We start from the raw sequence: 16,379 nt of genomic DNA, 5'->3' as shown, positions 1-16,379 counted from the left end.
GCAACGCAGCTGGGGAGTAGACAGTCTAGTGATTAGAAAAATAGATTTAGGGGTAACTCCCAGTAACTGTGCAAGGGCTGTTTAAACAATCTATAGGACTGTACTTTGGTTATTGGGGGCGGAGCTGACTGGGTAGCATTAATAACTAATAGAGTTTCTTAAACTGCACTTACACTTCAGGAAGTTTTCTCCAGGTGGCCAAATCTGCTCTCGTACAATATCCAAGCACTTGTATATATGAGACATCTCTGTATACCAAATAAACTCAACTGTTTGCTGTGAAAGCCTTCATATACATGCATTCACACAGGCAGGCTGTCTCAGGTACCTTCTTCTGTGCTAGACCCTCCACCGGGCCCTCAGTTACATCATTTGCTTCACAATCCCCTCATCTAATTGTCTTCTACATAAAGTCCATCTGTTAACCTGCTTCCGAAGAGACAGCAGAGAAAATGGCACCTTAAGTTCACATAGAACAAGGAGCTCTAGATACTTCCTTTCCCCATTAATACACTGCAAGCTCTCCTCAAGAGTTTATTGACCTTAACAACCTTACAGATGCGCAAAATGACCAAGGCCTAAGTATATACTACTGTTGAGCAGTATATTGATCATCTACACTGAATCATTTTTCATTTTAGTAAAATATAGAATGCTTAGTTACAAAGGAAAAAGAGGAGTGTGTTTATATGGACTTAAGTTCCCTAGGATGCCAGAAAAATCTCCAGGCCTTATTCTACTAATGCCTGACAAGGGAGATGTTAGCAGGGAAAAAAAAAGAGTGCTTGTTTTCTTACCACGATCAAGTTTTCAAACTTTAGGCCCCCGTTTCTAAACCTGAAGATGTTTTGACTTCTCCCAGTCTGCAATAACAACATAACCAAACGGCCTGACGACTGTGGGCATTTGCAGGCAGAGCCTGGGGCAGAGATGCCTTTTCCTAGCAAGCGCTGATGGTGAGCAAGGCACACAGGGACTGGAGACCTTCCTTCTAACCCCATCAATAGTGCACTGTGCTACTGCCCCTCACAACTGCCACCAAGCAACACAGTATCAGCTGTATTGCATTTTTTATTCTACTCCAATCAATCTAATGGCCTCCATGGTCACCCTCACACACATGACATTCGCTCACATACACACAGAAACAGGAAAATTAAAAATTAAAAACAAAAGAGTGGATCTCATGATAAAAGCAGAAAGCAGTGATAAAATAATTTTTTTTAAGAAATACGGATATGAGGGCTGGAGGGATGGCTCAACAGTTCGGGGCACTGGGGCACTGGCTACTCTTCCAGAGGACCTAGGTTCAATTCCCAGGAACCATGTGGTGGCTTGTAACTGTCAACTGCTTCTGTTCTGGGGGATCCAACATGCCCATACAGACATGTAGGCAAAATACCAGTGCATATAGAATAAAAATAACTTACAAAGGGATATGGCTGTCGCAATGGCTCAGGAGGTAAAGGTTCTTGCTGCCTAGCCTGAGAATCCTAGTTGAACCCCATATTCACCTGGTGGAAGGACAGAACTGACTCCTATAAGCTGTCCTCTGACCTTCACATGTGTGCTGTCACAGTCACATTACTACAGAAAACTTACCATAAAATACTGACAGGAGATATTTTCTGTAGGGGTCAAAGTAACTGTCTCACACAACGCATGCATTTGGGCTTGTATGAAAATTACTACAATTTTGCTCTTGGAATGTCTAGGCTATCATTTACTAAAAGACAACCTTGCTGATTTGTTACCAGAAAGATAAACACCAATCAGGAGGTCCACATTACTCAAAGACACTTGTACCGGGAGCCAAAGTGAGGGTGGTGTGTAAGGGAGCCGTGCTGTCAGCAGTCAGCTCTAAGCAACGTCAGTTGCTAGACACGCAGGCACTGAGCTTTAGGAGGAGCTGCCAGACACTACATCCAGGCCCTCTAGTCAAAGAGAACACCTCTCAGATGTCAAATGGAGTACACACTTGAGAAGAAGTTGGAAACACACGAAGGGTGTGTGGCCATACCTGCTCTTCCCGCAGTGTCTTTGCAGATGCTCTGCAAAGCCCTTGTAATGTGTCAACGGACAAACTGATCAGCTCTAGAGACCACTGAAATCCATTCAGCTTGGCCTTGATCACACCTAAGAAAAGTAAAAAACTTGAAATGGAACTGCTTAGAAAACCATGCAGAGCTATAAAAACAGCTGCAGAAAAGGGCAAGGCCTCTTCAAGATAGTCTGTTAGACTCACCAGTTATCTTGTCCTGTGTGCTCTTTGGAAGATGCTTTGCAATATGCCCAATGACACACAGCATGTAGCCTAAGGTGTTTGAGTTGGGAGATTGTTCTCTAGAGAAGGGGAGGAGGAGAACACTAAATCAACCAGCACACTGCCTAAACAGCAGCAGACAACACACAGCACAAGCAAACAACAACGAAAACCCCAAACCCCAAATACAAACAAACTACGACAGAACCCATCTCCTCTGGCTGGCTAGTATTAGAAGTCAGTAGTTTTAACATGGCTTAACCATGAGGTCTGAGAACATCAAGACGCTTAATGACCGTTGACAAAGGTCCTGCTTAAATGGGATTCCTGTTTTTCAAGCTCATTCTTAAGCCAGAATCTAAAGCGACAGCTATGAAGTAGGCCAGAGTCTGCCAGCGGATACTCTGTAAGCATGCAAACCTGCTGAGTTTCTCCCACGACTCCATTATTTTGGTATAGTCCAGCTTGGGTGACGAGCAAGTGATCTTGGAGAGCAGCATCCAGGCTGGCGCAGAACGTTCTGTGTCAGTGTGGGATATCACACTGTTTATAAAAGTGGATGAGAATTTATCTTTCTTGGACCAGATATGAAAAGCCTTATTTAAATAGCGGCTGGAAAGAGAGAAGGGAAAGGAGAACTGTAATCAGAGATATACAGAAGTGTTCCGACCAGCCCTCACTGAAAGGGTACCACCTTCTGCATCTCCAGGACTTCTCTGGTACACAGAACATCCATGCAGCAAGTCTGGCTCTTTGATACCGGATACCAAACCAGAGGCCTTCTTAATGGCCCCTTCAGAATAAGTTGTCTCTATTCCCCACCCCCACACATAACACCCTTTACAACAACCCCTTTCAAAATTTCCACACATATAGCTTATTATAATGGGTACGTCCATGTTGACAGGAACAAAATAGAAGATAATAAATATTTAATGAGAGGCCAGAGAGAAGGGACATTATAGCATTTAAATAAGGCATAGCAAATGAGCTATGGCTGGGCATACCTTAGTAACACACAATTAAAACTGAAAATGCTTCCAATGTACAAGTCTTCATGTACTGCTCCCGTGTGTCATGTGTGTACATGCAAACTCTCGAGGTTGATGTTGAGCATCTTCCCAACCACTGTCCACCTTATTTAGTGAGCCCGGGTCTCTTACTAAACCTGGAAGTCACGGTTCACCGACACAAACTGGGCAGCAGCTCGACTGTCTGTGCAGTGCTGCCATCAGCTCACGCACCACCATGCCCATCCTTACACAAGGGAACAGGTCCTGGGGATCCAACTGCAGGTCTCCATGCTTGCAGGGCAAGCACACTACAACTGGCGTACGCACTACTGGGGCCCTTCACTGCTCTTTCTAAATCATCTCTTATTTTTTGCCATAGCATGGGATGAGACGATAAGACTCACAAGCGAATGGCACGTCATATATTTGAAAGAACACAGCAGCACAGCTGCGGGGCTAGAGAGACGGCATGTGTAAGGCCCAGGGCTCGGTCCTTGCGAAGAGGCAGGATGAAAGGATGGAAGGAGGGAAGTCGGCACAGAAGGAATAGTAACCAAAGGCAATTGTACCCTCCCTTTGTGCTCTTGTAGTAGGCTACCTACCAGGACTCACTTGACTTTGTGACGTTCCCAATAGACCAAGAGCGACCTAAGTAGAGAACGGTGTCAAGTCTGACAACTTTCCAGCATTGGAGCAGGGCACTGAAAATGTGCCCTTCAAGTGCTAACTGAGCTTCTCTTCCTCTCTACACTCCCAACACTTGTTAAGCAGCGCTGAGGCCTCCTTCCTCCTCTTCCGCTGCCCCATCTTATTCTGCCCCCATTACCTGGGACTTAAATCACTTACACGGGTCTTAGTCTCCAAGCACAAATCCATTTTCTCTATTTCATAAAACGTAAATCCCAGTCTTCTCTCCCTATTTAAGTTCATCAGCAACTTGCCCCTTGCTACTCCCCTCTCAGCAGAAGCTTCTTTGCATGTTGTATTATAATGCTGCCGTTTAATCTGGGTAGTGCAGTGGACACCATCTCACGCACCCAGGGTCGTCCTTTTGCTCCTTATTTGCTGTCAAGTCATTTCAGGGAGCTGCAGAGATGGCCCAACGGCGAATAAACCATATGGCTCTCACAGAGGATCAGAGTTTGGTTCCCAGCGCTCAGGCTGATTGGCTCACAGGTAACTGCTTCTTCAGCTTGAGGGGGATCTGAGGTCTTCTGGCCTCGATAGGCACCTTCACTCAAGTGCAAGTACCCCCAGAAGATATGCAGATGCATACAGAATTAAAAACCATCTTAAATAAAAGGTCATTTTAAAGGCCAGCTATCCTTTAAAGCACTTGCTCTCTGCTGATAAACAATATCAACATAAATCTTGAATATCATTGCTTATAGGGCTCTTTACTCCATTAGCCCCACTGTTGCTAATCGAGCTTTGTTGGGGGGGGTATGTATGTATGTATGTATGTATGTATGTATGTATGTGTCAGCGTGGGTGTGCAGACCATACAGACTATAGTTTCACATTTTAACAATTTGAAGCCTGTTTTATTTCTAACTCCTCTGACTGTTAGAGAAGTAGAACATCAGACTGACTATCTGGTTGTTGCTCATCTCCACTTTGACTTGTGACCTGCTCCTCACATCCCCTATTTTCTGAGGGAGAAGTATTAAAGAAGGCAGATGACCATCCTTTGTTGTGGGCTCCAGTTCTCCAGCCTGTCCTTCCTGTGGTTTTTGTGGTATCATCTTCGTCTGGCTTCTGAGTTGCTCGTACACATCTGTGTAACTGATAAAGAACAGAATCCACTATTCCCAATCCTAGAAGCTGGGCAATCTGAGGTTCAGGCTCAGTATCTGCCGAGGCCATTCTCTGCTCCATGCTGCATCCTCTGCAGGAAGCAGGCACTCAAGGAGCTCATGGCACAAACTCAGAGATGGAACGACAGCCCACTCCTGGAAGCTCTCTTTCTACAAACACTAAGTAATTCAGAAGAACACAGCCCCGGCTGCTTAACACCATCTTACAGGGCCCCACCTCGTGACCTTCTTGTATTTGCCAGTTTGTACCGAATAAACCTTATGAGGGAAGCGTCCAGCCACAGCCCTGCCGCTGAGCATTCTAGCACATATTCGCCATGCCATTATGATGCAACTGCTCGGGCCCAGTGGACAAGAAGATGCAACATTTTCCCTTTAGTAAACGTGTGATGGGCTGACCTGCGCCCTCTTAAATTTTCTATGTTAAAGGACACAACATTGTCATCTCTGAATGTGACTGCATTTGGAGATAGTGCCTACAAAAGTCACCAACAGAGTCAAAAGGAGGCCACTGCTTGAGAAAATGTGACAGATGTCCTTACAAGAGGGGCTTAGACTCTACAGATTCTAGGAACATACGGTACAGAGAAAAGACTCTAGGCTACAGCAAGACAAGGCTGTCTGCCGGCTAAGAAGAGGCCAGAGAAAGCATAGAACCTTAGCCTGCGATTGCCAGCCCCCAGAACCCCGAGAAGTAAATTTCTACTCCTGAAGACATGCAGACGGTGATGTGCTGTCATACTAAACCTAACAACATGAGGACTATACTCACTGGTTTCAGTTAACATTTCTGAAAAAAAAAATGCTAAGGACTGTGTCTCTTTTTATGAGAGCAGTTGTCTTACTAGGGTTTCTGATGCTGCAGTGAAAGGGCATGACTAGACGTGAGTTGGGGATGAGGGTTTACTTGATTTACACTTCCACAACTTCCACACTGCAGTCCATCATTGCAGGAAGCCAGGACAGAAACTCAAACAGGGCAGGAACATGGAGGCAGGAGCCGGTGCAGAGGCCATGGAGGGGTGCTGCTTGCTCCTCATGGCTTGCTCAGCCTGCTTTCTTACAGCACCCAGAACCCCCAGCCCAGTCATGGCACTACCAACCATGGGGTGGGCCCTCCCCCAATGACTAATTAAGAAAAACGCCCTATAGCTGGAACTTATGGAGGCATTCTCTCAACTGAGGTTCCTCCTTTTGAATGTGTCAAGCTTGTGTCAGGTTGACAATACAGTGTTATATTCTATCCTTCTGTGGCAACACACACTTTTTTTTTTTTTTTTTTTTTTTTTTTTTTGGAGCTGGGGACCGAACCCAGGGCCTTGAGCTTGCTAGGCAAGCGCTCTACCACTGAGCTAAATCCCCAACCCCTCAACACACACTTTTGAGAGAAGGCTGTGACAACCGATTCAGTGAGTCTAGGGTGGGTGGCTGGTGGGGCAGGCTGCAGGCTGTGCCAGAGCAACAGCACCCTCCTCTCTGGCAGTTATTTTTATTCATTCTGAAATCAGATGGCTGTGTGTTTGAAAACATTAAGAAACCGGACTGAAATGAAGCTGTAAATATTCTGTACACATAAGCATTTGTCCTTGAAGAGTAGGCATTTAGGGGCCCTCATGTCCTACCAAGCATTAGAGAAGGCACATCACAGGATACTTAGAAGGTAATGTATGGAGACATGCATTATAATAAGAAAGCATGGAATACCAATGAGTCCAATGTTTAGGAAGTTAAATAACTAAATGTAAGAAAAGTGGGCATTCCTGGGGACCTAAGACTAGGTGACAGTTACACATCAACTTGACAGTCTAGCATCACCTATGAGGCAAGACTCCAGGCTTCCCTATGAGGGATTAGTTTATGGTCAGCATCTGAGAGCATCTGTGAGAGATTATCCAGACCGCCTTACTTGATATGGGGAAGACAGGAACATTTCGTGGGTGAGATCCTGAAAGGCATTCAGTGGAGACAGAGCTCTGAGCTGGCATTCGTTGCTCTCTGCTTTTTACTGTGGCCCCCTCATATAATGTGCATCAGTAAGCCAAGGTAAACCATTTCCTCCTTAAGACTCTTGTCAGGGAATTTTATTACAGCAACAGAGAAAGAAGCTAAGACAGTAACAGTGAGAAAGCAGATACTGCTGTGGAATATCCCTCCCTTAAAGGAACATCAGCCGGAGTGTAGATGGGACTGAGAAAATGCTGACTAGATAACCACATTTTTAGTGGTAAAGTGTTAATGCCAAAGGGTTGAAAATATCAAGTAACCCATAAGCTGCTCGTGAAAATGAGGAAACTCAGGTTCAGAAACAAGTTATTTTTGAAAGCCACAGGGCAGAGCGTACAACAAGTGATGACCTGCTGTTGTACAATCCTTCTATAACCACGTCAAAGTCTGTCTCTTTATGACCAGAAGGTGGAAGGAGAAGAAAAAGCAGCCACTGGAGTCCACATGCAAAGCGCTCCGCGGATCTGCAGGTGAGATGCCACAGACCCTAGCTCCTCGGCACAACGTCCACTACACAGAACACAACTTGCTCCAACAGACACAAGCAGAGAGCCACTTAACCTGCTAGTCCAATAACATGAACGAAAATGCAGGTTGGAAGTGGTGGTGCATGCCTTTAGTCCCAGCACTTGGGAGGCAGGGGCAGGGGCAGGGCCAGGGGCAGGGGCAGGGCCAGGGGCAGGGCCAGGGGCAGGGGCAGGGCCAGGGGCAGGGGCAGGGGCAGGGGCAGGGGCAGGGGCAGGGGGAGGGGCAGGGGCAGGGCCAGGGGGAGGGGCAGGGGCCAGGGGCAGGGGGAGGGGCAGGGGCCAGGGGCAGGGGCAGGGGCAGGGGCAGGGGCAGAGGCAGAGGCAGGGGCAGGGGCAGAGGCATAGAGAGGCAGAGGCGCAGAGAGGCAGATGGAGCTCTTGAGTTTGAAGACAGCCTGGTCTACAGGGGAAAATCCAGGACACCTAGGGCTACACAGAGAAACCTGCCTTGAAAAACAACAACAACAACAACAAAAAAACCCAAAAACCAAAAAACCAAATCCAAATCAAACAAAGATCAAATGAAGATGTAACCTTCGTAATAGCAGGTAGTGGGGGCATAGATGCCCCAATGCCACGCACACCATGTTCAGGTCCACAGTGCCAGCCTAAAACTGCAAAGGAGCTGGAAGGAGACCCATCAGGACAGTGCTAAGACGTGAAGAGTATCAAGACAACGGTGAGCACACAGGGTCTTCAAATATACTAACAATCTGGTCAACTGATCTTTAGATAACAATAGAAAAAATTATTATTAAAACATCATATGGGGAGCAGAGAGGTGACTCAGTGGGTAGCATCACTGGCTGCTCTCACAGAGGGCCCACATCTGGTTACCCTACCCATATGACGGCTCAGAAAACATACATGACTCCAATTCCAGGGGATCTGATGCCACCTTGTGGCCTCCACAGGTATTGATGAAACCTTCATAGACACAAAACACAACACAACAAAGGCGGCAGCTGGCCTTCTATAAGACATTTGAGGGACAGAGTTACTAGAGTACCTCAGATCTTGGCTTTCTACGGTGAGGAGAGCAAGTAGGGCCCAGGCGAGCACCTGACTCCTGTCCTCGCTGTGAAACTTCCTATGGTGCTTAATGTTCTGCAGCAGGAGCTGGTCCAGGCACTCCAAGGCCTTCTCTTGCACTGTGCTCTCATAGTCCATCACCACAGGGATGACACCCATCAGCCAGGCCTTCTGCACTGGGACACAAGTAGGCTTGGCCTAAGGTTAAAAACATACCAGGAGACCTGACATTAATGCAGATCTAGACTCAAGCCAATAAAGTTTCAGTCAGCATTAAAAAAGACGTGCTAAATATAATCACACCTACGGGGGGTAGGGAGCCCCGGGCACAATATCTGGCACTTCGCCTAAGCAAACAAATAATTGAGCTTAATTGCAAATAAAGCATAAAAACAAAACGAAAACCAAAACAACATTCAAAGACATTGAAAACCAAACGGTAACCTCCAGCTTAGGATGAATCAATATATATTAAACTTATAAATTAAAGCCATTATTTTATTATTAGTGATCAGTATTACTTTGGTTATTCAAACCCAATAACAAATGATATTTACTTCAAAAAGCAAAAATATGCGTTGCTAGGGCTGGAGATGGCTCAGCAGGTAACTGCAGGTGCGGGTACGATCTTAGACCACTAAGTTGGGCTCTCAGTACCCATGTCAGGCACCTCCCAACTCTGTTACCTCCAGATCCAGAGGCTCTGAGGTCTCTGGTCTCCACGGACACTCCATGAACGTGCGCATGCTCACATGCATGTACTGCACACACACTTAAATAATAAAAGTAAGTCTCAAAGTTATGCATTCTTTAATGCCTTCTCTGATAAAAACAGTCATCCTTTAAATAAACTCTTCTGGTAATAGTTACATATCTTAAGTGACAAAAATTAATGTAGGCCTTGTCAAATCGAGTTGACTTTAAAGTTTGTTTTGGGGGCTCAGAAGATAGTGTGATGGTTAGGGTGAGCAATGCCCCTTAGGCATTTGAACACTCTGAGCCTAGTTGTTGGCACTGTATGGAAAGGCTACAGGGTGCAGGTACAGCCTTGCTGAAGTCTTGTCCTGCTTCCAATCTGTTCTCTGCGTGTTAATATGTGACTCTTGGCTTCCAGATCATCATAACACATGCTGACAGTGGACTCTTACCCTCTGGGACTGTGAACAGAAATGAACACTCTCTCCCTTAAGTTGCATTTGGTTATGGTGTGTTGTCACAGCAACAAAAACTAACTAACGGAGACGGCTCAGAGGTTAGAGCACTTGCTGTTCTTCTAAATGGTCGGCTTCCAGTACTCCTATCGGCTGGCTCGACATCTCTGATCCCTGTGTGTACCTGAGCATGCATTCACATACTCACAGATACAGACATTAAATAAAAATTAAAATCAATTCGAAAAAGTTTTTTCTAGCTGAGATTTAAGATAAAAATCAAGAAGTGGCACGGCATTGTTCAGCATTGGTTCCTAATTGAATTTAAAATGGTAGTCATCGGCCACCTCTTTTTATACCCCGCTGATGGTGTTTAGTCCTATGGTGGGCACAGGTGAATTTCTAAATGGTTTACTTAACATTTAGCAACACGTAATTCTTGTGTACAGTTACTCCTGTCCCATTTTGGTGTTGGGGACTGAACTCAAGCACTTTGTGCATACAAGGTACATGCTTAGCAGAAAAAATCCACAATTTTTTTTTTTTGGGGGATGGGGTATACCATAGACCAAGGTGGCCTCAACATCACAGTAATCCCCCTGCCTCAGCCTTATGAATGTTACAACTAACAAGGTTCACCATTAAAGCCAACTCAGAACTGCTTTTGCTGTAAAACACTGAGCATTCTATACACACACAGTGTGATGCTCCTCACCATGACAAGTTCTGTAAGAGACTGTAGGGCTTGCTTCCGCACAGATATGGCAGGGTCTCGACAGTGGTCCTGCAGGATCAACAGGTCCTCCTCCATGCTCAAGATGTCACAGTGTTTCAAAATACTCATTAACACCTGCAAGGTACAAAGCGGAGTAGTGTGCACAGGGCGTAAACACAGGAGTGGCCACAGACAAGACACACTTCCAGGTCACGGTGCTACTCCCCCACAGTATCACCTTTTGACAGACTCGAGGGAAAACTGAACACTACAACCAACTTCACGAACCTACTGAAATTCATCCGTGGTCTCCTACTTCAGACGAACACGTATAAAAGGTGGTTTGTTTTGTCTACGGTTGCCCTGGGTGAGTCAGAACTCACTCTGTGGATTAGGCTGGCCTCCTGAGGGCGAGCATTATGGGCACGTACCGCTACACCCCACAAAAGCTGTGTGTCTTGAAAAGCCAAGTAAATTTGAAAGCTTAAAAACCAGCGAGTTCTTTTAGTTCTATAGCTTTTAAATGGCAGCACCAAGGCCAAGTACGAGAAGCAGGCTAAGTGAGGGTGGCATTTCCGAGTTTTCATGCTCCCACCTGGAGTGCAGACTTCCTAACGTTGATCTTCTCATCTTTGGTTCTTTTTCTCAGCATTGTCATGAAGCGTCTCTCTGTGGACCAACACCGAAGAGTCACTGTCCTGAGAGACCAGGCACAACCCAACATGTCCCAGCACTGAGGACACAGGGCTGGCCAAGAGACTCCCTAGTGTCTCTAAGCCCGAAGAAAGGAGAGGATGGAAAAGTCGTGAAAATAGGTAAAACTTATCATGACCCAGAGGCCTTTTAAAGATCTGATCAATTTTCTCCTTGAGAAGCCTCTGGGATTACTAAACACCCAAAAGAGATGGTCTCTATAGAGTATGTCTTAACGTAAATTAAACTTAAAGTGAGAATTGTAAGAACATTTAGTAACTCATTAAATAAGTGTAGCTGGGCAGATGACTTTGTGTGTACGTAGGCTGAAATCTTGCTTTGAGTTCCTAAAACCCATGTAAAGAAAGGGGTAGGTAGGGCTCCAAAGTTGTCTGCTCACCTCCACACGTGCACCACGGCAGGCCTATCTACTCCCTCCATTACACAGACACACAACAACAACACTTTAAAAATCAGATAAATAAGAGTATACTATCAATAACGTGTTTTAAAAACAGCTCTGTTTTCTAGAAGACAACAGCAGGCAGTGCTGGTGCACATTTTTGTACTCTGATGCTTGGCTTGGTGGACAGCTGCTCACCAGTCATCTGGAATAATGGCTACACAGTACGGGACCTCTGGGAAATGTCAATTTACCTGTGAGAAGATCAAGGTAAGGGAAGTAGATGATACCTTGATAATAATATGAACATGGTTTTTGAATCAAAGATCCTTGAAAGGCTTAGCAAACCCCTCAGATGTTTTCAAACCAAAGATAGAAATGGTTTAGATAAAAATGGAGAAAATTCAGTGAAGTCCAGGTAGTATTTTGAAAATAGCCAAAAAAATTAACAAAGGTAACAAGCTTTAACTAGACTCTCCAAAAAAAAAAAAAGTATTAAAATTGTTTAAACAATTTTAAACATGCACCGGTATGAGATTACTATCAGTTTACAGAGCACAGAGGGATATAGAAGCAATTTTTTTTGCCAATGAATTTTTAGTGAAATGAGCAAGTGCTCAGAAGACTGGTAATCAAAGGTGATTTAACAAAAGGAAGAAAATGGCGACCAAGATGCCTATAAATATAAAGAAACTCAATGGTTGTAAAAGAACTTTACACCATATGTACAAAAGCCAAAGACTATAGGGTTTACTAGGAATTCTACCAAACGATGACACACAAGTGACAATCCTTTGTCACCTCAAACAAAAGGTAGAAAAGAAGAATATACTTTCCTAATAATATTGGGCTAATATCACCATGACAGCAAAACCAGACACCTCAACAAAATGAACCCTTAGAAGTACAAACAGCAACGATCTCAGCAAAACACCAGTAAGTTGAACTCAGCAAGATTAAAAAAGATTATACCATGTCTGCTACTTATCTCAGGAATTAAAGGTTGATTCTAATGTGAAAAACCAATGAATGAAATACCACAGCATCAGAAGAAAGGAAAACCACACAGTCATCCTTTTAAATGAAGAAAACGGTTTGCAATGTTGAGAAGTAAAACATTCAGGGGGGAAAAAACATTCAGCAAATCTGGACCAGAAGGCAACTTCCTCCCAATGATAAAGGCTGTCCTGAGACGCTAACAGCTGAGATTCTGCTTGGTGAAGAATACTGTGATGACTATTGCTGGTTGTCAACCTGACTACATGTGGGATGAACTACAACCCAGAAATGGAGGCACACCTTCTGCTAGAAGCCTATATAAGGACAATGGAAGAAGGAAGCTTCTGTTCTTTGCCTGTTTGCTCTTTCCTTGCTAGCACATCTACTCCTTCACTGGCATTGCAGCCTAGTTGTTCAGGATTCCAGCATATAGAGGACCAGCAGAGACACAGTGGGACTGAGCAACTACTAGCTTCTTGGACTTTCCATTGTTAGGTTAGATGGGCTGCAGCCTAGAAGTCACTCCGATGAATTCGGTTTTACATATGTGTGTTTGTTTGTATGTATATGTGTATGTTTGTGTATGTATGTACATCTCAATCTTAGAGAGAGATTGAGAGACTATATTCCATAAATTCTGTGACTCCAAAGAACCTTACCTAATACATATACTAAAAACCCTACCTATTTAAAAACAAATGTACAACTCAAGACTCCATCTAGTCAACACTGTACTAGAGGGTCTGGCTGTAGCAACTACTAGGTAAGAAAAATAAATGAATAGTCTCTATTTGTGGGAGACTTAACCTCTACAGAAAATCCCAAGAATTCCACAAAACAAACAAAAACAAAAGCTGTGAGTTTCGTCAATGTCTTAGTCGCTCTGCTACAGTGTGGAGACGACTGGGGATTGCGTGGGTGTAGCTTATTATCATCCTGGCAGGAAGCACAAGGACCTTCAGGCAGGCATGAGAGCGGCAGCTGAGAGCTGCTCATCCTGACGCTTAGCCAGAGAGAGTAAGCCTGGCATGTGCTTCTGAAACCCCAGAGCCCCAGCCCCAGTGACACACTTCTTCCAACAAGGACACACCTTCTAGTCCTTCTCAAATAGTGTCACTCACTGGTGATTGATTACTCATTCAAACCTATGCATTTGAATCTAAGAGAGACCACATACAGAACATCACAGTCTTTTTTTTGGGGGGGGGGGCATAAGTTTGAAAAGGTGGCTCCAAAATTCCTATGTAACACAAAGGATTCCAGCAGGCCAAAAAGTTTTGAAAAAGTAGCAAATACAGAAAATTCCTACTTCCTGATGTCTAAAGCCTACTGATGAAATCCAGAATATGTCACTCTTAAAATATTGTTCTCTGACAAAAAATTATTTTTGAATGGAAAACAATTAAACAGTGCAGACAGGGAAAAGCTTTGTATCTCCACTTTCTTCCCAAAGGCCTGAAACAAATTCTCTGCCCAAAAGAAAAGTCCTTACTAGCCAAATGAAGAACAATGAAGGGGTCGGGTCTCTGAACAAAATCTCAGTCTATTAGACACCTACACATTACCTTCTAATTTTTGGAAGCCTAAAGCTGCTTGTCCATACCATCATTTTTCAACATATTTACAGTTTTCTGTTGAAGACACCATGAAAGTCTAAGCCCCTTTGTGGGCTACATTGAGGTGTCTCTCCCTTGATCTGCACCACACAAGCCAGTAAACCTGATTTTCTTATCAAACTGTTGCTTGTTTGTAAGAGTTTGAGCCAATTAACAACTCAGGAAGGTTGAGGGGGGAAAAAGATTATTCTGGAAAGATTTGCTTAATTCATCCGAGGGACAGGCTGGAACTGAGCTCCGCCGGGCTTGTGTGCCCCATTTAAAGTCCACATGTGAGGTGGGCAATAAACTGTTACAGATGAGTTGGTGTTAGCTGGGGTTAGCAGCTTTCCAGGATCACGTTTTCTGAAGTCTTCTGCTTAGTTGAAGCATGGTCTCTCATTCATGGCGTTCAGTCAGATACTACACACACACACACACACACACACACACACACACACACACACCCACCCACCCACCAACCAATATAAAAAACCAAAACCAAACCCTTTGTTTCAGAATACTCCTATTCTACCATGCCTGTTGTTAGCATCATGGGCATGGAAGGTAGTATTTGGTTTCTACTTTATTTGTGAATTAATTCACTAGTACCTATTGCTGTTACTATCGTCTGGCTAAACACTTTGACTACATTGCATAAAATTTCCTGTTACTGAGCTCCTTTCCCAGCCGGAGCAAGAAAACACCTAGCTCCATACCCAAGTGGCCCGTGTTTGGACATCAGTGATAACCTGAAGGAGATGGGAGAGAAAAGCTCGAGCTTAGGATACAAGTGGACATGGGTGGAGGGAGGGAAGGACTGACATTGGTCTGCCCCTACAGCAACAGCAGAGGGAAACAAGAGTACTATCCATCACACTCATAAGGGGATGCCGCATAGCATGCTCTCATGCCCATACACTACTGACAAGACTAAGAGTAGTTAGAGAGGAAGTGCCCAGTGGAGTTGGCACATCTGCCTCATCTGCGAGACTCCATTCCTAAGAAAGCAGAGTCCTCAAGCTGTGGCATAACTGACCAGGCTCTATCGGAATACCAATGCCCAGCAGAGAAAGAAGTAGCAGACTATCCTACTGATCCCAACTGGAAATACATTTGCCACTTCACCAAAATATGATATCCTGGGGTCAAAATAATGAGAAGGGTTGTACTGGTTATAGCCTCTATTGTTGTGAGAGAACACCTTGACAAGCAACTTGGGGCTAAGAGGCTTTGCTTCAGTTTATAAGTCTCAGGTCACACTTCCTCCCTGGGAGAAGTCAGAGCAGAAACTCAAGGAAGGAACCTGAAGGCAGGAATTGAAGCTGAGGCCACAGAGGAATGCTGCTGACTAGCTTGCTTCTCATGGCTTGCCCAGGACCATCAGATCAGGAGTGGCAGAGACCACAGTGAGTAGGGCTCTCCCACTCCAAAAATCAATCAACAAAGTGTCCCATGACCTTACCCAAAGGCCAATCTGGTGGGTGCACTTCTCACTTGAGGATCCCCTTTCCTAAACAGCACTGTCTTGGGTCAGGTTGTCATAAAACTAGCCAGCACTAGGGTGCTCTCTAAAGAGGCTCTCAACAAAAGTGGAAGGCATGTCCATCCTCCAGATGCATAAATCTCAACAGAGAAGTACAGGTGATATGAAAAACAAAAGCCGTGGTGGCGCACACCTTTAATCCCAGAGCCCAGGAGGCAGAGGCAGGCTGATCTCTATGAGTTCAAGGCCAGCCTGGTCAACAGAATGAGGTCTAGGACAGTCAGAGACACACGAAGAAACCCTATCTCAAAAAAGTAAACCAAGAAACCAACCAAAAGCCAAAGCAGCACGACAGCTCCAAAAGTTCACAGTTCTGTAGAAACTGACTCCAAGATAACGAGGTAGGTGAGAGGTCAGATAAAGAATTCCAAAGAATGATTTTTAAAAAGAAATTCAGAAAAAATAAAAAAATAACTGGACAGATTAAAAATGCAGTTTATAAATAAGTTAAACAACAACAACAACAACAACAACAACAAAAACAACAACCCGATTCTTGGCAATAAAAAAATTCAGTAAGTGAAAGGGAAAGGTAGTAGAACTCCTTACCACCTAAGCAAAAGTATTGCAAGGATCGAAGCCAAGGTGGATGAATCAAATCATCCCAACAGCAATACAGGG

The 16,379-nt window shown here is 44.6% G+C and overlaps 1 protein-coding gene and 1 long non-coding RNA gene across 6 annotated transcripts in view; both read right to left on the bottom strand.

Moving 5' to 3' along the window:
- The window catches only part of Ncapd3 (non-SMC condensin II complex, subunit D3), a 69,307-nt gene that overhangs the window by 29,203 nt on the left and 23,725 nt on the right, over positions 1-16,379 (bottom strand). For all 5 annotated transcript variants that reach the window (XM_006242736.4, XM_006242735.5, NM_001034000.1 and 2 more), the window contains 6 exons: positions 11,118-11,191; positions 10,523-10,657; positions 8,634-8,854; positions 2,684-2,875; positions 2,246-2,343; positions 2,021-2,136 (listed from right to left, as the gene is read on the bottom strand). In XM_006242736.4, coding sequence (XP_006242798.1) covers positions 2,021-2,136; positions 2,246-2,343; positions 2,684-2,875; positions 8,634-8,854; positions 10,523-10,657; positions 11,118-11,191 — 836 coding nt within the window. The remainder of the gene's footprint in view (positions 1-2,020; positions 2,137-2,245; positions 2,344-2,683; positions 2,876-8,633; positions 8,855-10,522; positions 10,658-11,117; positions 11,192-16,379) is intronic.
- On the bottom strand, positions 6,339-8,625 carry LOC134480003 (uncharacterized). The gene is made up of 2 exons (XR_010054099.1): positions 8,159-8,625; positions 6,339-8,053 (listed from the first exon to the last, which is right to left on the bottom strand). It is a non-coding gene; the product is annotated as an uncharacterized LOC134480003 (long non-coding RNA).

The sequence above is a fragment of the Rattus norvegicus genome, chromosome 8 (assembly GCF_036323735.1).
Source record: "Rattus norvegicus strain BN/NHsdMcwi chromosome 8, GRCr8, whole genome shotgun sequence".
Lineage (NCBI taxonomy): Eukaryota > Metazoa > Chordata > Mammalia > Rodentia > Muridae > Rattus > Rattus norvegicus.
This window is presented reverse-complemented; position numbering and strand designations above follow the sequence as displayed.